This window comes from Pogona vitticeps, chromosome 3 (assembly GCF_051106095.1).
Source record: "Pogona vitticeps strain Pit_001003342236 chromosome 3, PviZW2.1, whole genome shotgun sequence".
In the NCBI taxonomy this organism is placed as follows: Eukaryota; Metazoa; Chordata; class Lepidosauria; order Squamata; family Agamidae; genus Pogona; species Pogona vitticeps.
The window spans coordinates 198,350,062-198,372,417 of NC_135785.1; the positions used below are offsets into that span (position 1 = coordinate 198,350,062).

Sequence of the window (22,356 nt, forward strand, 5' to 3'; positions counted from 1 at the left end):
GATAGATAGATAGATAGATCTGGCATCCTCTTGGACTGGACAAGGGCCAACAAACTGAAACTGAATCCAGATAAGACAGAGATTCTACTGTTGGGAAGATCATAACACTGGTTAGAGGGATATTTACCTAGTCTCCATGGGGGTCACACACCCCTGAAGAATCAGGTTCACAGCCTGGGGATACTCTTAGACCCAGCACTCTCTATGGAGGCACAAATATCTGCTGTGGCCAAGAGTGCCTTTTAAGAGCTTTGGATGATTGCCCAGCTGTGCTCCTACTGGATAAGAAATGCCTTACAACAGTGGCTCATCTATTTCTAATCTCTAAAAGACTATTGTAATACTGTTGGCTGTTGTAGGTTTTTTGGGCTGTCTGGCCGTGTTCTTGAGGTTTTTCTTCCTAACGTTTTGCCAGTCTCTGTGGCCGGCATTTTTAGAGGACAGGAGTCAGAACTCTGTCTGTGCTCTGGTGCAGTTTTGTGGGATAGTTGAGTATTTATAGCTGTGAGATTGGCTTTCTGTCCTTTTCAGGAAATTGGGTGATTATGGTGATCAGCGTGTTTTTTGTTGTGGGTGTATTCTTGTGATAAGGGGGAGAGATGATCTGTCATTGTGACTGATGGATGTCGTTAGCTGGTCTTTTGTGTGCAGTGATCACTGGTCCTTGTGGCCTCCCTGTGCAGGGCATGTTCAGCTACTTGCCACAACTGCAAGGTATCTGGTATACTCCTGCAGTGGTGAGGGGGTACCTTTTATTCTTTGCTGACCGTCTCCACTGCAGGAGTATACAGGATACCTTGCAGTTGTGGCCAGGTATATACTGGAACCTCAAAACACAGCATCCACACCAGAATCAAAGAACATGAGAGACACTGTAGACTAAAACAACCGGAAAAGTCAGCAGTAGCCAAACATGCCCTAAAACAAGCTGGAATTCCAAAACACAGAAGTACTGGACAACACCAGCAATCATTATGTTAGACTGCACAGGGAAGTAATTGAAATCCACAAACACCAGCAGAGCTTCAACAAAAAAGAAGAAAGTCTAAAACTCAAAAAAGCCTGGCTCCCAGTACTGAAAAACACAGCCTGCAAAAGGTCAATGAACTCTACCTAGCCACAAGGACCAGTGATCATTGCACACAAAAGACCAGCTAATGATACCCATCAATCACAATGACAGATCATCTCTCCTCCTTATCACAAGGATACACCCCAAACAAAAAACACGCTGATCACCATAATCACCCAATCTCCTGAAAAGGACAAAAAGCTGATCCTACAGCTATAAATACTCAACTATCCCACAAAACTGCATCACAGCACAGAGTTCTGAGTCCTGTCCTCTGAAGATGCTGGCCACAGAGATTGGTGAAATGTGAGGAAGAAAAAACCTCAAGAACACAGCCAGAAAGCCAGAAAAACCTACAACCACCAGATCCCAGCCGTGAAAGCCTTCGAGAATATATTGTAATACTCTCTATGTATGGCTGCTCTTGAAGTCAGTGTGGAAGTTCAGCAGGTCCAAAATGTGGCAGCCAGACTGATTACAGGTACCAATAGGTATAAACATATGTCCCCAGTCTCAGCATGTCTTCACTGGCTTCCCTGTCAGTTTCTGTGCGGAACATAAGGTGCTGGTCATAATCTATAAAGCCCTTAATGGTTTAGAACTTCGATATCTGGTGGAATGTCTCTCCCACAAAATAGCTACCCATCTCACATGTTCCTTGCAGTTCTTGATATTAGAAGTTGTAACACATAAGGAGGCCAAAAAAGCCAACATGAGGAACCAAGCTTTCTTGGCCTTCCCTCTGTAACAGGCTCCCTACAGAGGTTTGCCAGGCACTATCCCCCTATTTTTGGCGAGCTCGTTAATCCTCAATAAGATAAAGCCATCTACTAGTGAAGTCCTTCCTTCTACTTCAGTACTGTAGTGTATTGTCATGAGATGTTTAAATGGATTTTTAATTTGTGCATTATTATTTAAAAATAGTTTTTATCTAGTGACAGTGTTTATTGTTTTTTATTGTATTTTTGTATTTATTATATAGTGTTTTAGTCTATATTGTGCTTCATTGTATATTGTGAACTACCCAGAGAGTGGTTACACTAATGCAATGGCTTAGAAGTAGAAAGAAAGAAAGAAAGAAAGAAAGAAAGAAAGAAAGAAAGAAAGAAAGAAAGAAAGAAAGAAAGAAAGAAAGAAAGAAAGAAAGAGATGTCTGCTGTAACTAATCGCAACTTATGGGTGGGTGGGTGTGCACGTGCGTGCATGCGCGCGCACACACAGACACACACACATACACTCTGACTAATGGCAGCTCTTCAAGGTTCTCAGACATCATGAACCAGAAAGCTCCAGGACCAAAACTGGAGCATTCGGAATGCAAGGCATCTGCTCTGCTGATCTACTGTGGCCCCTCCTAAACAAGCCTCCCCCAAAGAGTAAACCAACGCTCTCAAAAGCATAAGATGGATAGATTACCCTTGGCACTCCTGATGGTTCTCTGCAAAACATGCTGCATGGCTGACACTGTCTTTTCGCATGCCACCTTCAAATAAAAGAAAAAAAGATTCAAGTTTTACGGAGAGCAGTGACACACGCTTACTGCTGAGGACAATTCAGGGATTCAGTGAGAAATGCAAGTCATGCAAATTATGTTGTCTCTAAGAGAAATGTTACTTTTAAATATAATGTCCAAAGGAATATGTGGGGAAAAAGTGAGCTGTAAAACCTTTGGATCTATTTTCGTATTATACACCAAATGGAAAGCGTGGAGCCAGAATGGTAGGAACATAACAAGCCAAATGTCAAGCTGAGTTTTAACATGCAATTGTTCTCATGTCTTTCTCCCAGTATTCTTTTCTGCTTTCTTAAGCTCTGTAACAAAACTAGCCTTTTCAGACAATATTGCAAAGCTACTGCTGCCCATGCCATATGCAATGTGAACATAGGATGCTGCCATGTAACACCAAGACAGTTTAGCAGTTCCTTGACCCCCATGCTGTCTGTTCTGACTGGAAGCAACTCTCCAAAGTCTCCAAGTGTTAGTCTTGGTGTCTTCTTAGTGTTAAAGAAAAGCTGTGGTTACATGTACAGTACCACCAAATCAATTTTGCATTAGGAGAGTGAGCCACAGATGCACATGGTCCACCCTCTCTTCTACTCTCCTCTAGCACAGGTGCCAGGAGCAGACTGGAAGCTTCCACATCAGATTAACAGCAATTTACTCTGTCATCAAAACCTTAAACCATAGTTTATCTTTAACCATCATTTAAAAAATATAATCTAGATTTATACACTATGATTTTAAGCTGGCTTGTTCAGTAAAACATAGCAAAGATGAACCAGAATTTTGAGTCTGTGCTCAAATGAAAAGAGAAAGAGCAGTTAATCCAAATTGGAAGCAAATACTTCTTGATTCCTCTTCTCCGTGGTCATGGCAGAGGAAGGGAAACCTGAGGCTCCTTTTGAACAAAATTGTTAATCAACTTTTATTTTATATGGCATGATCTACATCTAGTTTCTTCTTCTAAATTCAAAGATTTTTGTACTGCCAGAAAACACAGTAAAAGTGGGAAATAGCTTTCTGTCATTATCGAGAAAGTGGGAGAACAGAAAGAAACCTTCTATCCTACCTTAAGGTTGTCTGGATGTTTGTGGGTCCAGGCCAAGAGCATAGCAGCAAACAGATCTCCTGTTCCAACAAAGACAGCATCTACTTTAGGAGACTCCATTCGGATTCTCTGTGTCACTTTCGTTCCATCCGCTGTAGCTGTTAAGATAGACCCATGTTTACATTTCCATTCTAAAGGAAATCAACCCCAAGTGCTCACTGGAAGGACAGATCCTGAAGCTGAGGCTCTAATACAGTGGTGCCTCACTTAGCGATGTTAATCCGTGCAACAAAAATCGCTGCTAAGTGATAACATCGCTAAGTGATTTTTAAAAGCCAATAGAAATGCATTAAAACGCGTTTAATGTGTTCCTATGGGCTTATAAACTAACCTTATGCGAAAATCCTCCATTGCGGCGGCCATTTTCGGTGCCTCTAAAGCGAGGCAAAACAGCGGGCGGCCATTTTTCCCCCCGATGTCCATTTTGGAACTGCCGATCAGCTGGCCGAAAATGGGGGCTTTGCGATGATCGCTTCCCCGCGATCATCGCAAAGCAAATTTTCCCCATAGGAAACATCGCGAAGCGAAGCGACCGCTTTTGTGATCGCAAAAACAGCGTCGCTAAGCGATTTCACCATAAAATGGAGCGATCGCTAAGCAAGGCACCACTGTACTTTGGACATCTCATGAGAAGAGAAGACTCCCTGGAAAAGACCCTGATGTTGGGAAAGTATGAAGGCAAGAGGAGAAGGGGACGACAGAGGACGAGATGGTTGGACAGTGTCATCAAAGCTACCAACATGAATTTGACCCAACTCTGGGAGGCAGTGGAAGACAGGAGGGCCTGGCGTGCTCTGGTCCATGGAGTCACGAAGAGTCAGACATGACTTAATGACTAAACAACAAACAACAATGTTTACATTCTCCCTAGTATGTGTAATCAGTTAGGAAGCTGCAGCTAAGCAAGACAGCCCACACCTAACAAATATAGCACCCTTACTGCAAATCCTTTTGGGTGTCCTAAAATCATCCATGAACAGGTCTGAGAAGCACTATGCACTTGCTGCAGTTTGGTGGGAGGACATGAAAAACACCAAAGTCTTGGAATGAGCATAGTATTCAGTTCCCTGGGACTCTCAGGTTTCAGCATAAGCGAGCTTCTAATGTAAATGGCTTTGAACAAATGCTTTAAGATATATGAGCAACATGTGTTCTCATCTCTGAAAACAGTACAGTGACTTAATAATCCCATCAGTCTTTGGGAACAAAGTTTTAGATCCATGTATACAGTAGGTCTTTGCTCCTTACCATTCCTGACAAAATCAGAACAAATTGTGCAAAATAACACAAAGCATAATATACAAGCAAAATGAAAAAAAATCTATACATTGCATAACTTACACACACTATAGTTTGACTTTTTCTTAGTGAAGAATTTCTAGAAGTAGAATTTTAAATAGTGCAGAGTAAACAGAATGAGATCTGTGAATGCGGTGATCTAGTGCTGATGTGGACCGAGAACTCCCAGAAGTACAAGCTGGATTCCGAAGAGGCAGAGGAACTCGAGACCAAATTGCTAACTTGCGCTGGATTATGGAGAAAGCCAGAGAGTTCCAGAAAAATATCTACTTCTGCTTCATTGACTATGCCAAAGCCTTTGACTGTGTGGACCACAGAAAACTATGGCAAGTCCTTAAAGAAATGGGAGTGCCTCACCACCTTATCCATCTCCTAAGAAACCTATATGTGGGACAGGAAGCAACAGTCAGAACTGGTCATGGAACAACTGAGTGGTTCAAAATTGGGAAAGGAGTACGGCAAGGCTGTATACTGTCCCCCAGCTTATTTAACTTATATGCAGAATACATCATGCGGAAGGCTGGACTGGAAGAAACCCAAGCCGGAATTAAGATTGCCGGAAGAAATATCAACAACCTCCGATATGCAGATGATACCACTCTGATGGCAGAAAGTGAGGAGGAATTAAAGAACCTTGTAATGAGAGTGAAAGAGGAGAGTGCAAAAAACGGTCTGAAACTCAACATCAAAAAAACTAAGATCATGGCCACTGGTCCCATCACCTCCTGGCAAATAGAAGGGGAAGATATGGAGGCAGTGTCAAATTTTATCTTCCTGGGCTCCATGATCACTGCAGATGGAGACAGCAGCCCTGAAATTAAAAGACGCCTTCTTCTTGGGAGGAAAGCGATGACAAATCTTGACAGCATCTTGAAAAGCAGAGACATCACATTGCCAACAAAAGTCCGAATAGTCAAAGCTATGGTTTTTCCTGTCGTGATGTATGGAAGTGAGAGCTGGACCATAAAGAAAGCAGACCGCCGAAGAATTGATGCCTTTGAATTGTGGTGCTGGAGGAGGCTCTTGAGAATCCCCTGGACTGCAAGGAGAACAAACCTATCAGTTCTAAAGGAAATCAACCCTGAGGGCTCACTGGAAGGACAGATCCTGAAGCTGAGGCTCCAGTACTTTGGCCATCTCATGAGAAGAAAAGAGTCCTTGGAAAAAACCCTGATGTTAGGAAGGTGTGACGGCAAGAGGAGAAGGGGACGACCGAGGATGAGATGGCTGGACAGTTTCTGCGAAGCAACCAACATGAACCTGACACAACTCCGGGAGGCAGTAGAAGACAGGAGGGCCTGGCGTGCTCTGGTCCATGGGGTCACGAAGAGTCGGACACGACTAAACGACTAAACACACAGTGCTGATCAGCTGGTCATTGTTAATCCCAGCAAAAGCCAGAGCAAGTTCCAAACACTCACATTTTACTCCACGTGGCTGACTAAATCATCTGCCACACAAATCATTCCAGCATGTAAGTGCTTGGTTTACAGATGACATGTAAAGAAAGTGGTGGAAATGGAAGAAGTTTCCTGGAACTCATTCTCTGATGTGATCTGTTGTTTTTTTTACAAATGCACTTATAATAGATTAAAAACAGGGTCTTCTTGTTTAAATAAATATATACACTGACTTACTTTTCCGATGGCTTCCTAATGCTATCAGGTAGTCATCTCCTGAAGGTGCCTGTAGGTCTGAGCTGGTTATTACAACTGTTTCTGGTCCCATATTGTGAAGCATATCCATTACCTTGACATGAAAGGGAAAAAAAAGACAGAAAGACAGACAGAGTATAAGTCATTGAGTACGACTATTTGGCAACAGTATTCTAGTATTTATTCAAGACTAGAATCCAGAAACACAAACAGAACAAAAAATACACAAACAAGTTGTTTCTACTTTTGTTTCCTTTAGCCACCAAATGTTGTTGCTGTTAAGTGTGCAGAGATACTCTACAATTGCTACTTTATTTTAACATAATTGGTCTGTGTGCCTGTCAGTAAAATCTGGTTGAAGTCTTTGACATACGCTCAGAGATACTGCCTGAATCAAAGCCTCAGGGAATAGCTTACTATGCATCTATGGCACACTGCAGAAAGTCACTTCAAATACAGGAAAATGAAACAGTGACAAAACTTGTATACAGCTTGTATAATAGTGACAAAACTTGTATATATATCTTCTTACACGGAGGCGTTAAATTATGGAATTCTTTTATGTGGGATAGTAGGGTACCAAGAATTTGCTTCAGAGATAAAATGGTGTCAGAAGCTAAGAGTTTTGATAGCAAATTAAGGGTAGGAGACATCAAATAAAGATTTAATTGCACCTATAAATGTCCATAGTGAAATGCTTTACAACTATTAACCGATACAATTAGCTCAAGAGTGAAATACGTAAAAAGTGTTCATATAAGACGCTCAAGCAATATTACTACAGTGCCATCAGGTAACCACCAGAGGGCAGTTGTTGTTTAGTCGTTAAGTTGTGCCCGACTCTTCGTGACCCCATGGACCAGAGCACGCCAGGCGTTCCTGTCTTCCACTGCCTCCCGGAGTTTGGTCAAATTCATGTTGGTAGCTTTGACGACACAGTCCAACCATCTCCTCACACAGTAATAACGCAATGACTAAAAATCAATTTTGTCTCTTTTTCCCTCTCAAAGGAGAAATAATTCTCTCTAATGGACAAAACAACCATTTTTAGTGTACAGCTCTCTGCATAACTGTTAGCATGAATATTTATAGTATCAAAAAATATTCCTCTAGGTTCATTGCAAAGTGCCAAATCATAATTCACTTTTTGCTGAGAAAATATGGCAACAAAGTACCAGTTCATACGTCAAATATCATCATGCTGTGAAGAATATTTGCTAAATTTTTGTTCTTGTTGAATAAAGTTCTCTTGACTCAACAAGAAATTTGGGTTTGAGCACACATACCTCTATAGCTTCTTTTTCAGAGTGTATCTTTCTGCCAGTAAGTAATCTACAAATCAGGAAGGAAAAGTTTTTAAACACAGTCCGTTTTCAATATATTTATTTTTCTCATTGGAACTTTATTATTCACATCCATAATGTCTTTCACTGTATGTTTTACTAAGACACAAAGTCATATGATGCTAAATGTACTAAACAATGGATTGCACCAGATTCCAGACAGCAGGCAAAATGTTGGCATTTATACCTGCCTAGCTCTACGGTAGCATGAATAGTCTGGTCAATATTAAAAGAGGCAGGGCAAGCATAGAAGCCAGAAGCTGACAAGAAAGGAAAGAACAGGGATAAAGAGGAAGAGTAGACATGACATCTCATGGGAGGTTCAGTGGCACCCACAACACATGAGATATGGGCAGGGTGTACATTTCACAGGGGATTTAATTATCAATGGCTTCTAGTCATAATAATTACATATTGCCCTCTGTTCTGGAGGTAATATGCCTTTCAGTATCAATTGCTTGAGAGCTGTTGACCTCATATTCTGTCCATGGGCTTCCCATAAATCATTCAGTTGACCTCGTGGAAACAGAATGATCAGCAAGACAGGCCATTTGTTTGACTCAGTAAAGCCCTTCTTAGGTGCTTAAACAGTCTGAAACAAAGGATCAACATCTCTATTTGACTTAAAGTCTAATTTTCATGAAATTACAGTCTAAAAATAACCTTGCTGCTAAACTAGCCATTCTGAGGGCAGAAAATATTCTCAGATATATAACTGCAGCTAAGAACATAAAACAAGCTGCTTTTCATTATACAGATATTCTGATGTAACTTTATGGATACGTGGGGGTTTGGATGGAACATGCAGCTCACAAATCCCCTCAGCTAACATGCTCTCTGCTACAAAATCAAACCAGGAACAACTTCTGTGACTTTTAAAAGGATGCAGTTATAATATTTTACCGTATTTATTAATGTTTAAATGTTAAAGTATTCAGAAGATCAATTTACCCTGTTGAAGAGGGGGGGGGAACTGCCTCTAAATCTTATTAATGAGGATTTCTGGAAAAGTACTTACTCAGCTTCAAATTGATTTGGCGTTATTATATCTGCTACAGGGACAACTTTGTTCTTATAAACTGGAAGGAGATCTTCTGGAACATACTGTAAACAACCAGAAAAATGGCACTTGCTTTAGAAAGCTTAGGCAGGTACTTGGTTATTCAGAAGGCTAGTTCATTCCCTACAGTTCTAAACTTTCAAATACTCATACAACTCCATATATGGGTGTGTGTGTGTGTCCCCTATTGAATTCAATCTGGAAATTCATAAACAAACCAGAAGGGAAAGCTCCACACTTATTGCATTTGGAGAGACCACTGTATGAGGCAATGTATTTTTGTGTGTGTACTAAAAGACACATACTGTCACTCCTCAATGAGATAGTGTGACTGGCCCAATGTTCATGTCTAGGTCTATGTCTATGATCTTAGTTGACAGATCAACAGATATATTTGCCTTCTTCACTTTTCATGCATTCACACGTGGGCTGGACTGTGGCAACATATTCCCTAAGATACATCCCATGGTCCAATCAGGTTTTCTTATTCCTCTGCTGAGTGCAAAATAAGTTATGATAGCAGGGAGAAAATCACCCTGGCCTGTTAATAAGCTACTTCCTCAATATATCTAGAAAGCTGTGCTTAAACCAATCCTCCACGCAAACTGGAATTTAATTTCTTATATTAAACCGGCATCATCCCTAGTGGTGTTTGGAAGAAATGGGACATGCCTATAGTTTGCCTGGAAATCTGGATGTGATTTTTCAGAGAGGAGCATGGAAGGATTATTTCTCTTTGCAGTCTTCTAGTAGTTTCTAATAAAGACTCCACAACTGAGTCTCTATTGCAATTCAAAGAAATACTACATTAAAGTAAAATTTATCTAAATTTGTATTTGTTTAAAGTAAAATTCGGGAAATTTATGCTAGATTTGATGTAACAACATAGTTTATAAAAATGGGCCAAGCATGTAATGGATTACCAACCATGTGGCCTTCACCACTCCATTTATCCCCCATCACAGGATCACACACTGCAAGAGAAAATTAAAAGCAATTGTAAAACAGGGGAAACAGTGCCATAGAAAAACACTTTAAGCATTAATAACTGACTAGTTATAAGTTCCCCCCCCCCCATACTAGGAAGGTTATCTCTGTAAGTAGTGGTGCCATATAAAGATAGAAGCATCGCTTTTGTTTTTAGATGGTTACCTACATGGAAGAAGAAAGCAAAATTACAGGCTGCGCATCTTCCTTGTAACATCACAGGAACAGATCTTGAAGTCATACCAGCCAAATGGGCTTCAGCAACCTGAACAGATCCCCAAAACCTTGCTTAAAGTGGTGGTGGTGGTGGTTTGTCTTCTGGAAACCTTCAAAACTGCTACATTGATTTGAACCAACAACACATCCTTCAAATACTCAAGGACAGCAGAAAATATTTATCTATCAAATACAACAAGATCTTCAGCAGGCTTACAATTCATGTGCTCCTTGGTCCCCCCCCCCCACTCATTGGGCTTTCTCACACCAGAACAGTTAAGCCAATTCAGTGAGAGACTGACTCTCATATCCCAGCAAAACATGAAATCAGCTTCTTGTTGTTAAACAAAAGGCCTTGGGCTCCTTCATTATCATTAGAGCTCTAACAGATTTTTCTGAAGTCCCAGCCATTGCTATTAATATCTTTACTCCAAGGATATTAATGAGCTGTCTTTTATGTACTATCCATATATGACTTCCTTGAGCCTTCCGGGAGGGGGGGTATTATAAAAAGCAGGGAGATTTCAAGTTCTGAGACAATTTTGAGGAAATCTGCCATTCTTTATTTTTCAGTTTAGTGAATCAGAATCTACCTTTCGGTGATACGTGTCAGGTACTTTTGATCCCCAAGAGGAGCAGGCAAGACTGGCTCACACCAACTTCTTATCAGCAACGTCCCCTCTAAATAGTCTCAAAATGTGGGGAACTCACCCAAACTATATAATACAACACGAATAATTTGAACTTTAGAACTGAAATTCAGTTCTGAAAAGCCTTCCTGTCACAAACCCTAAACCTTGACACAGTTGCACTCTGACATTATCACAACTCACAGAGATCTTTTCATAAAGACAAAACATAGTTATGTACATAACATATCTGTATCTGGATGCTGAGTCGTGGCAACTGGACTTCTTTCTTGTTAGGCTGAATGTTTCACTAATCACCCACATAGCTTCTTCAGGAGAGTTGGTAGGAGACCTCTGATATATCCTCTACACTGGTTTCACTTCTCCCTGGTCTGATTAGAGACTGAAGAAGCTCCTTGGATGAGAAGCGAAATGTTTCAACCTAACATGAAAGAAGTCCAGTTGTCACGACTGAACTTGCAGACAACTGGACAACTGACAATCTTCACAGAATATATAGCGTATCTGTAGTGTAACAATGTATATAATATGTAAACAATTTATGGAATAATTTTTGTTTGTGGAAATATTTCTCTGACCCATAATGCAAAAGTTTGAGGCTTTGTTTGAGGCCGCCTAGAGTGGTCCATCGGTCCAGATAGGCGGGGTATAAATCAAATAAATAAATAAATAAATAAATAAATAAATAAATAAATAAATAAATAAATAAATAAATAAATAAAATTATGCTAGAAGCCTGTAACTGCTTGATACACTTCTCAAAGTGTAGAGAGACTATTCGTTTTTAGTATACAGTCGTGCCCCGCTTAACGATTGCCTTGCTTAACAAGGAGATCACTTTACGATGAGGTTTTTGCGATCGCAATTCCTGCTTCGGGAACTGATTTTCGCTTTACAACGATCAGCAAACAGCTGATCGTTGGGTTTCAAAATGGCCACCGGCTGAAGAAAATGGCCCCCGGCTGTTTTCTAGGACGGATTCCTCGCTTTACAGGCACCGAAAATGGCCGCCGTATGGAGGATCTTCACTGGACGAGCAGGTATTCAGCCCACTGGAACACATTAACCGGGTTTTAATGCATTTCAATGGGTTTTTTAATTTAATTGATGATGGTTTTGCTCTACAGCGATTTTGTTGGAACGAATTAACGTCGTCAAGTGAGGCACCACTGTACATACATAAGGTCTGAGATATATTCACTTTAATTAAGCTGGAAACATTGGGTCTTGATTGGGTGGAAGTTCCAAAAGGAAAGATAAGTTAAATGCAGATGTAGATAAAGTGCAACCTTCCAGATATCTCAGGACTGCAGTTGTTATGCTGGCTAGAGTTGATGACAGTTGTAGTCCATCAAACTTCATCAGGACCTTTGCACACTCCCTGTTTAGACAAAAGCTAACAGTTGCTGGGGGGGGGAAACCCCTTGGGCTAGTATTCTTTGATTGCACAATGTCAGCAACAGACTGCCACTAACTTTGGAACCTGCTTGTCCAATTCTAATAGATATGTTTCTTTCTCTTCAGTCAGAAAGACATGGCCAGGATTCCTGGACAGGTGAAGGCTAACCACATGTCTGTTGGACCTTTGCTGTTCTCTGATTATAAAAGCAGCAAGAGGGGGAATGGGTAGCGGAATGATGAATGTCTCCCTGCAGGATGATATGATCCCAGCATATTTAAAGGAGGCAGTAATAAGACCATAACTGAAGAAGTGCTAATTGAATCCCATTTTACTGGACAACTGTTGCTAGTCTCAAATATTTCATTTCTGTCAAGGTACTGAAGTGTGTGGTGCTTTCTCACCTTCAAGGATTCCTGCTATGGCAGTGGTCCCCAATCTTTTCCGAATTGTTGGGGGGGGCTGGTCCGTGTGTGGGAGGCGCGGCACCCCTCATTGACGGGACGGCATGGCGCGCTCACGGGTGGGTGTGGTGTGCTCGTGCGCATGCATGGATGGGAGTGGCACACATGGTGGATTTCAATACAATTGACAATGGAATCCTTCTGGGCTGTCTCACTTGGATGGAATTTGGAGGCACTGTTTTATAGTGGCTCTGATCCTTCCTGGAGGAGAAATATTGATGCCAGGAGACTTGTGTTTGATGCTCTGCTGGTTGGCCTGTGGTTTCCCTCAGGGTTCTGTTTTATCCCCCATGTTATTTAACATTATAAATGAAAACACTGGGTGAAGCAGTTTCAAGTTTGGGGGTTCAGTGTCACCAGTATGTAACTCTATCTCTCTTTCCCATCTAATTCCAAGGCTGCTGTCCCAGTTCTAAACGAGTGCCTGGTATCAGTAATGGGTTGCATGAGGGCAGACTAACTGATGTTTAATCTAGACAACAGCATACAGTATAACATTTGTACAGTGGTGCCTCGTGTAACGAGTGCCCCGTTTAACGACGAATTCGCATAGCGATGGCATTTTTGCCATCGCTTTTGCAATCGCATACCGATGTTGCCTATGGGGAAAAATCGCTTTGCGATGTTTTCCCCATAGGCACCTTTTCCCCCCAGCTGAGCGGCGGGAGCCTCTGAAGGAACGCTCCTGCAGCTCAGCTGGGGGAAAATGCCTGTGGTGGCCTCGGAAGGACCCTTCCGAAGGGTCCTTCCGAGGCCACCGCCGGGATTCCCCTTCCCCACAGCTGGCTTCCCCGGCCATGATCGGACTCTCAGGAATCCAACCATGCCTGGGGTAGCCTGCTGTGGGTCGGATCCCACCACCCTCCCCCCGCGGCTTGAGGAGGGTGGGAGGCATGGCGGGACTCTTCGGCAGCCGCCGCGGCTCGGATCCGAGCCACGGCGGCTGTTGAAGAGTCCGGCCATGCCTCCCTCCCCGCGGCTTGGATCCGAGCTGCGGCAGCTGCCGAAGAGTCCAGCCATGCCTCCCACCCTCCCCCCGTGGCTTGGATCCGAACGCGGGGGGAGGGTGGTGGGATCCGGATGCCTTTCAGGCATCCCAGGCTTGGATCCCACCCGCCGCCGGTTACCCAAGCCATGGGTAACCGGCGGCGGGTGGGATCCAAGCCCAGGATGCCTGAAAGGCATCCGGACCCCCCACCCTCCCCCCGCAGCGTGGATCCGAGCCGTGGCGGCTAACCCAGCCATGGCCGGACTCTAGGGAGCCCGGCCATGGCTGAGGTAGCCGCCGTGGGTCAGATCTAAGCCCCGGGGGGAGGGTGGGGGATCCGGATGCCCGGATCCGACCTGCAGCAACAACTCCCAGCCATGGCCGATCTCCCCCCCCCCCCACAATCGGGAGCAGCGGGAGAAGCCGCTCGGTGGGTGGGTGGGAGATGGGATCGGCTTCTGCCTTTCTTCGGAGCAGCCCGGCTGCTCCCAAAGGGCTGCCCCGACTGTGCTTGCAGCAGCGGAGGAGGTGCCCGGTGGAGGAGAAAAGCCAGATCGGCTCCTGCCTTCTCCTCCACCGGGCACCTCCTCTGCTGCTACAAGCACAGTCGGGGCAGCCCTTTGGGAGAAGCCGGGTGGTGGGGGAGAAGGCAGGAGCCGATGCCGTCTTCCCCCCTCCCCCGAGGCTTCTCCCAAAGGGCTGAGCCCGATAGTGGGGGAGAAAACCGGATAATCCGTTCCTATTATCCGGTTTTCAATGCATCTCTATGGGAAAACGCGTTTCACTGAACGATGTTTTCCCATACCGATGTGGTTTTTTTTGGAACCAATTAACCTCACTATGCGAGGCACCACTGTATATGGAAAAGTTTGCAGAATAAATTGGTTGGGAATGAGAGTGTGCAGTACAGATCATAGAAATTGGAGATGGATAGCTGAAGATCTCAAGCTGGTCCTTCACAAAATGATGATGCTTTGCTGGTAAAGATCCAAAGGGAGGCTGCTCTGTGTACAGTCTTGCCTGTACACTCAAAATAATCTAAACTGTTTGAAGCAATCAAAAGTCTAATACAAGGAACTTTGGTGTCAGGAAAAAAAATCTGTATCCAGTAACTCAACCTATTTCTGAGTGAATACAATTGAGACAAAAGTATAAAGAATGTGACCTGATTTTTAAAGGTATTTGGACATTTGTGTTTACATAATTTCAGACCTCCAAATTAAACATCAAACAGCTATGATATATTTAAATACACAAACGTCAAGTGCACATCTCTTTATAAAATTAATTTAATAATTTATGTTGACGTCAGTATTTATTTTTACTTCCTACCTAATCCTATCATATCAAGCCACTAAGTGGTTTTAAAAGTATTCCAAGATAGCAGTGGAACAGCTACAGAAGAACACATAAGTGTAATCCACAGAGACCATAAAGAAGACATTAGAAAAGCCTATTTTTTAATGTAGATACTTACCATATACCAACTTGGAGTTCTGCTGCTTTAACTCTTGAACAATATCAACTACCATTGCAAGGAATGATTTGTCCCTTGTGTAACCTTTGAAGGGATGAGAGAGGGAAATTAAGATTATCTGTGAGCAGGGAGTATTTCCCCACAAACTCTGCAAGCACCGTGAACTCTTTTTTGAAAAAGATTTTAAGCCAAAATACAACTCTGTGCAAGCAAACAAGTCAACTCAAAGCACCTGCTGTTATCACAGTGTTTCATCGTGCAATCTTTCAACTCATATTAAACAAGTTTGCATGGTATCCCAAACTACTATCCATACCTGTGCTAAATGAGCATTGTGAGCCACAATTTTCCAGAGCTGTACTGGGGGGAGGGGAGTGGTTACCTTCAATGCTAGTCATTATTTGGAAACTGACCTTATGGTTCTGTGCCTTACAAATGATGTGATGTTATTTTTCAACAGTCTAGAAGAACAGGCCAAATTCTCATATTAAGTGCTAAGGTGCTTTTCTATCCACCACTCCTTTCTCTAGTGGATAAGACAGCTTAATCTTCTACCCCAAGTTAGTTGCATGATTTGCCTTTAGCTAGTCCCTATGTGCAAACCAACCGTAGTTTTCTGACTTCTTTCCATGTGTGCATCAGCCTTCACAAATGAAGCACAACAGACAGCACTTAAACCATTCTCTTTCTTAGTTTGCTTTGTCCCAGTGTAGAAGATACAGGATAGAAATTGTGCTATAAAAGGAACTACTTCTTCACACACCACACAGTTGAACTAGAATTTGCTACTGTAAGATGTATTAAGAGTCACCAACTTAAATCAGATCAACGTCTAATAATACTAACAATGATCATATCCCAATTCTAGTACTCAACTCTACTGGTAGCTTTTGTAGACTAGCTAACAGGGAACATGACCAAGGAATTGGCAATGCACTCCTGTATTACTTATGGACCTTCTCACAGGTGTCTAGTTGTCCACTGTTTGAACAAAACGGTAGATTAAACAAGACTGTGCTCTGATCTAGCATGACTTCTTTGCCCTGTACTGAACATTGTATACATTTTTCCAGTTATTCATTGCTTAAGAGGGATAGCTCCTGTGAATAATTTACATGTCTAGTCATCATTCTTTAGAGTCCAGAATTGTGGCATAATATTTCCCAAGTAGTCTTCAGGGCAAACTAAAGATTACTGTTTGTTTTAGTTTATAGTTCTACCTATTACAAATACTTATTAGAATAAATCCACACAGCAGTATAAAGATATTAGCATCCCCCCCTTGTACCTCTTAGGACAACTACCTAAGCTATGCCTTCTTTAATTTCACATTAATTCATTTGTATGGATACATTCACAAATATTCTAGGAACTAAGATATTTTATAGCCTTCCTGCTAAATTTATCATATTCTGACTGAGCCCACATTTCAAGAGCAAGTTTTGAGGTGGCAGTGATGGTTGGCACTATGACCCAGTAACCATAAGTAAGTGAATGAATTAATGTAGCATTAGTTTGGAGTTACAGGATAGTTCTGAACAGATACATCGCTCTGAGAAGACACAAATGCCTGTGGTTGGGGTGGGAGTTGAATAGCTGGACTGGCTCCAGTCACTTACATGGCCTGAAAGGTTTCTGCAGGGGTCAGTGCAGTTCCCCATATCAAAAGGTTGCCCAGCTGTATTTATACAATTTCTCACCATGCATATTGCCTGCCTAAGAAAATGAGCTGTATCAACTGTGAAGTCCTTGGAAAGAAGAATGTATGTTCCTTATTAGAATCATGATGTAGGTAGAAGAATCTTAGGAGGGAGGTTCTCAAGTTCACACATACCCATGAAACACCAGCTTAGTATTAACCTAGATTGAACTTTCTGCAGTCTGGCTCTCCTAAGTGAATTCACCACCCAGCCTCTAGTCTGTAGCCAGGTTGTTCCTTGTAGTCCAAAAAAATTTAGGCTAGAGGTCAGGAAACAGGAGTAAAATATCAAAAAGTAGGCATAAAAACTTCAAAATCATGTTTTTGAAATTTTTATTCCTACTTTTTGATATTTTACTCCTGTTTCCAGACCTCTATCCTAAAATAAAAATTTTAAAAATTGGGAAGCAGTGAAGAAATGTAAAAATCAGAAAGATCTCAAAATATTTCACTTAAGAAATTTGCCATGCTTGCATATAGGTACAGTTTCACACATAAAAGAAGGCATGGTGTTAACATCTGTTCTGTAATAGAAAAAAACTTGAGTAATACTTTACTAGACCACTAAAAAGTCACAAACAAGATTTTTGCCTATGTACCTCATAAAGAAATTTTCATCAGGCAAAAAGAGTTTGGGGCTAAGGAAGTTGAACTCAAAATTAGGCCAGATATAGTACTCCCTATTTTCGAAACCAGATTAAGCAAAGCAAGACTTAGCAGTTTGCAGCAGGAGACAAATGTGTCAAGGTATCTGTTCAAAACCTCTTCTCTGCAGACATACTAAGTGGGATCACTGTAGATCTGTCCATTGCTTTGGGTGAGACACACAGACTCCTTTGCACCCCACAAGATTTTCAAGAGTGTGTTCCACAGTTTTTATCACCTTGTTCAACTCCACTGAGAGACCCACTGTCACAGGGGTAAGTGGGAGAGGAGCAAGGGAGAGGAAGGCCAGGCAGCAAGCTTGCCAACCCTTCAGACAGTTGCATTATGCCTTCATTAATATTCTTTGTTATAAAAAAAATCTCTCGTATGTATTCAGAAGATGGCAAGTTTATTAATACCTAACAATAATAATAATGATAAACTGGAAAATTGAGCTGAAAATTGACTTCAGGATCGAAGAAAATATTAATCTACTGTCCTGCTGATCTATTACTTGTGATAGTCCTGGCAGGATTGACAAAAATGTAAAAGGTGCTGTGATGTCAGGAGTTTCTAACAGAGCTGCCATACATTTTGTCTTTAATTTGTTCATGGAATGAGCAGCAGCCCACGTAAAGGGTGTGTTGTTAAAGTTATCAGCAGACAGCAAGAGGCAGTCTCAAAATCAAGGGGAAGGTAAGGAAGTCTCATGCAAGCCAACAGTGCACTAGGCAGCCTTACTGATGCTGTCAGTGTCCTGCTGTTAGCGCTCCAGGCAAAGTGCTTCTGCCCTGTCAGCACCATGCTTACCAAGCCTAGCCCTCTTTTCTCTTCAGGGCTGCATCTTGATGGTCATCCATCGAAACATGGGATCCTCCTCTGCCAGTCACTCTTATCTGAGTACCACCTCTTCATCTCAACTGAACTAAAGAATTAAATATTTCATTGGGTTGGTACCTGACCCTCCTTTGAAGTAATGGAACTGGGGAAAAATTCAGGTCATAGACAACTTTGTACTATGCAGGCAATAAAACAATTGGCTATGTGCATCACAAAGGACCCTTCTCTAACATTCACATCTAGCACCAGGAAGAATGGAGGCACTTGGATCATGCATGGAGTGATCATTAACTCTGTCCCAGTTTCTCTGGATAGAAAGTAATGGTAACCTGGCACAATAATGTACAGCTGTACAGTACTTGGAATCGCTATCTATTCTCATTTGAGGATCAGATATTACTCTAAGCAGTGAGAGCAAAGAACATGATCCTGAGAGTATCTCCTCTGATAGGAAATTGAAATTAGCAGTCCTGTAAGAGCTTTAAAAAGAACATAATTTTACTGTATCAATATATTTAATTTGGTAAGCATAGTTTGAGAATTTCTGACAAATGGTGCTTTATACCTATATGTATCTGCTGATTATCAATGCTATTTTGCAGTCTCAAATTAAAAGCTCCCAGATGTCTGTACCACAATCTAAACAGCATTCATCAAGGCATTGCTGTGTAATTGCCCAAAACAGAGAATATAATGGTCAATGCTCATCTGACGTCTGCTTACTTCTCTGGCACATATTTTTTTAAAAAAAGCTATATGCTCAAATATATGCTGATCTGAACACAAGACAAGCACAGAGCAGTATTTTAACATTAGCCAATAATATAGACTTTTCAAAGCATTACTGAGCCTAAGAGAGAAGAAGGATAAACACTGGGGAAAAATTGATTACAGTAAAGAATAACACACGTATTAAGCTTTTAGCTCAGGTGTTGGACTGGTCCTCCAGATGCTGCTGGACTCCAAACAGTAACAGCTCCAACCAGCACAGTCAATAGTTCAAAAACATCTGGAGGACTGCAGGTTCCTTGTCCCTGCTGTGCCTAGCTAATGAAGATAAGCGAAAAGAAATAACTGCTGCCATTCAGGCTTCAGTAAAGCTATTTTATCATTTTGTAAACCCACGCTTTCCTCAGGGAAAAATTTAGAAATGTTTTCAAAACAAATGCAACCTATTTTTGGTGAAAATTCATTGCAACACCACCACAATCTCATTCACATTATTATGAAAATATCTCCTTTACCTCCAAGAACTCCATGGAAATCAGATGGGAAAAAATAATTTGTTGGATGTGCAATACCCTTCATGGCAGAGTAGACTTTATGGGTTATAATTCTGGACACGTATAACCAAACCTTCCTGTTATCGCTGGCTCTGAAAACACTTTTCTGGCATAACTTGTATACATCAATATGGCAATCAATTTTGAGTATTAAAAACAGTTTATTTCACTGCAGTAAGCAATTTAAAAGATGAAATTTAAAATAGGTGCACTATGCAATGAGATGAAAGAACTGTATGTTAATAATCTGCAAAAATGAATGAGAGGAGAGGATATGCATCTGCCAGACACAGGGATTTGTATCATAAACTTCCTGCTGAAGTTTCCTTTTAAAACGGAGAATAAAAAGATATGCAATATTGGTTTTCTTTCTAACCATCATTAAGTATTTGGGAAAATGTCAATCAAGACCACACCATCCTTCTCCAATACCAATTCCTTCTTCCTAGCTTAGCCAGAGATTCTCAGTGTAGTGTAGTGGATAGTGATGGACTAAGGCCCTGGAGAAGAGGGTTCAAATCCCCAATCAGTCATGGACACTGACTTGGGGGGGGGGGGAGTGGAACTGGTAAAACCACTCATATTTAATCTTGCTTACCTTGAAAACCCTGTTAGGGTTGCTGCAACTCAGTTTCTTGACAGCACATAACTTGACAGCACATAACAACAACAACCCTAGCCACAGTAAAAATTGAAAATATGAAATAAAGCTGGAGCAACTTTATACCATCATAAATATTGGGAGTTCTTTCAGAATCACAGTCAGATTTTTGCAAAAACAAAGAAAGACTTACCCGTAAGTACATAATCATAGTGGTTCACATTATTCAGTTTCAGTCCTTCATACAGTTCATGAAGTTCATCTGAATTTAACACCTGTCCCTTCCAGTAATCATAACCTGAACAAAACCCAGAAATGATATAATATAGCTTTATCTGATAATTGTCCACAGGCTTCACTTAAAGAGAGCATTACAGTACGGATGAAGGAGCATCATATTAACAGGCAAAATAGGTGGACATTACAACCATGCTACTGAAACACAAGTATGTTAGAGACAGTTGTACAAATGTCCAAGAGCTATAATGAAGAAAATGTTTAAGTAATAGAATTAGAAGTATGATACCTAAAAGTAGCATAATTACCAATATAACCAAAGAATCGGGAATATCTCCCTTTGAAAAGCCAATTTCCTAGCATGAGCTGGAATTATGACTAAGTCAGCTGGGAAACCCTTTTTTCCCCATTTGCTAGGTGACCTTAAGCAAATCACCCTCTCCTAGACCCCACCATTTATACTATAGACTAATTCAGACCAATTCTATTAGTGAAATTTATATAAGAGTTGGTTCACCATGTAGCAACTGATTTAACAGGTTGACTCCAGTTGAAACTAGCAAATAATATTTTTTATAACATTACCCTCTCAATTACTGCTCAATATTATTGCCGTCTGACAACATGTCATGAAGATTGACCCTGAATAGCCATCACAGAAGAATGGTTCTTCAAGACTTATGATGAATAAACTCTACTAGCACAGAAGGATAATTATCCTTTTTACCTCTGGCAAGAAAATTAACCTATTTCTAGTTCCTTCCTGTAAAGGTACTTTCATTTTGCTTTCCAATGGAACAAAAGTTCAAAGATGCACAGAACCAGTGCCAAGAACACTTATGAATAAGACGTGGGAGAGGGAAAATAAGGAACAAGTAACAGCCAAAGAGCATTTAAGGATATCATTTCACACTGTGAACGACAGGAGGTATTGGACAAACAGTAACTGGGTCAACATGCTAATCTTTTATTTTTGCAAAAGAGATTCAGATCTCCACTCCTGCACCTTGGAAACAAGGGTTTAGCATTTGCATTTCATATTTTCTTTAATTCAATGTGGTTAGAGAATTCTGCTTAATTAGCAGGCTTGCTCAATTGAAAACCAACTCTGAAACCACAGATGCTGCTGTTTTACACATCCCTTTAACTCCCTGGACTCTATAGTTTTATTACACAATACTAGCTACCACTCATGCATATTCAAAATTCATACTTTCAATTAAACAGGATACACTATAAGTACACGTTTGTGTAACTTTAACCATCAGGTACAGAAGAAATTTGGAGCCCTTAAGATACCTCGATAAATGCATAAACCAAGATACCCGAATTAGTAAAGTCTAAAGAGGACTTGCAATCATTGAAGAATGTTTGCAGTAGCCCTAGATTAACTGTACTTGATTCAAAGTCTGGAAATGAATCACACATGTCAAACGGAACTATTTTCTTAAAATTTTAGAAGCAAAAGTATGTTAGTACAGTATCAACCACCAATGTGGGGACACCTGGCTTTCCTTTCTCCAACATATTCACAGTAACTCAATAGTTAAACTGGTTGTTTTCTCCTAAGTTTGTTTCTAAAGTTTTAAGTGTTTTTTAATTAATTAATGGATTTTTAATTAGTGCACATCTAATTGCTACAACCAGTGCAGTGTAATGGATATAGAGTGATGGACTAGGATTCTGGAGACCAAAGTTCAAATCCCCACCTGGCCATAGAAACTCACTCAGGGAGTGGAACTAGTAAAATTGCTGCTTAAATATCTCACTAATCTTGAAAGTCCCTTTAGAGTCACTATAAATTGGCTCTGACTTGATGGCACAAAACTAAT

At 41.2% G+C, this 22,356-nt stretch overlaps 1 protein-coding gene across 1 annotated transcript in view; it reads right to left on the bottom strand.

Moving 5' to 3' along the window:
• PDXK (pyridoxal kinase) overlaps positions 1-22,356 on the bottom strand; it is a 72,388-nt gene that overhangs the window by 3,122 nt on the left and 46,910 nt on the right. The window contains exons 3-10 of the mRNA XM_072994192.2: positions 20,481-20,585; positions 15,220-15,303; positions 9,966-10,012; positions 8,997-9,082; positions 7,922-7,967; positions 6,618-6,729; positions 3,643-3,779; positions 2,489-2,555 (exon numbers count right to left, since the gene is read on the bottom strand). Of these exons, the coding sequence (XP_072850293.1) occupies positions 2,489-2,555; positions 3,643-3,779; positions 6,618-6,729; positions 7,922-7,967; positions 8,997-9,082; positions 9,966-10,012; positions 15,220-15,303; positions 20,481-20,585 (684 nt within the window). The remainder of the gene's footprint in view (positions 1-2,488; positions 2,556-3,642; positions 3,780-6,617; positions 6,730-7,921; positions 7,968-8,996; positions 9,083-9,965; positions 10,013-15,219; positions 15,304-20,480; positions 20,586-22,356) is intronic.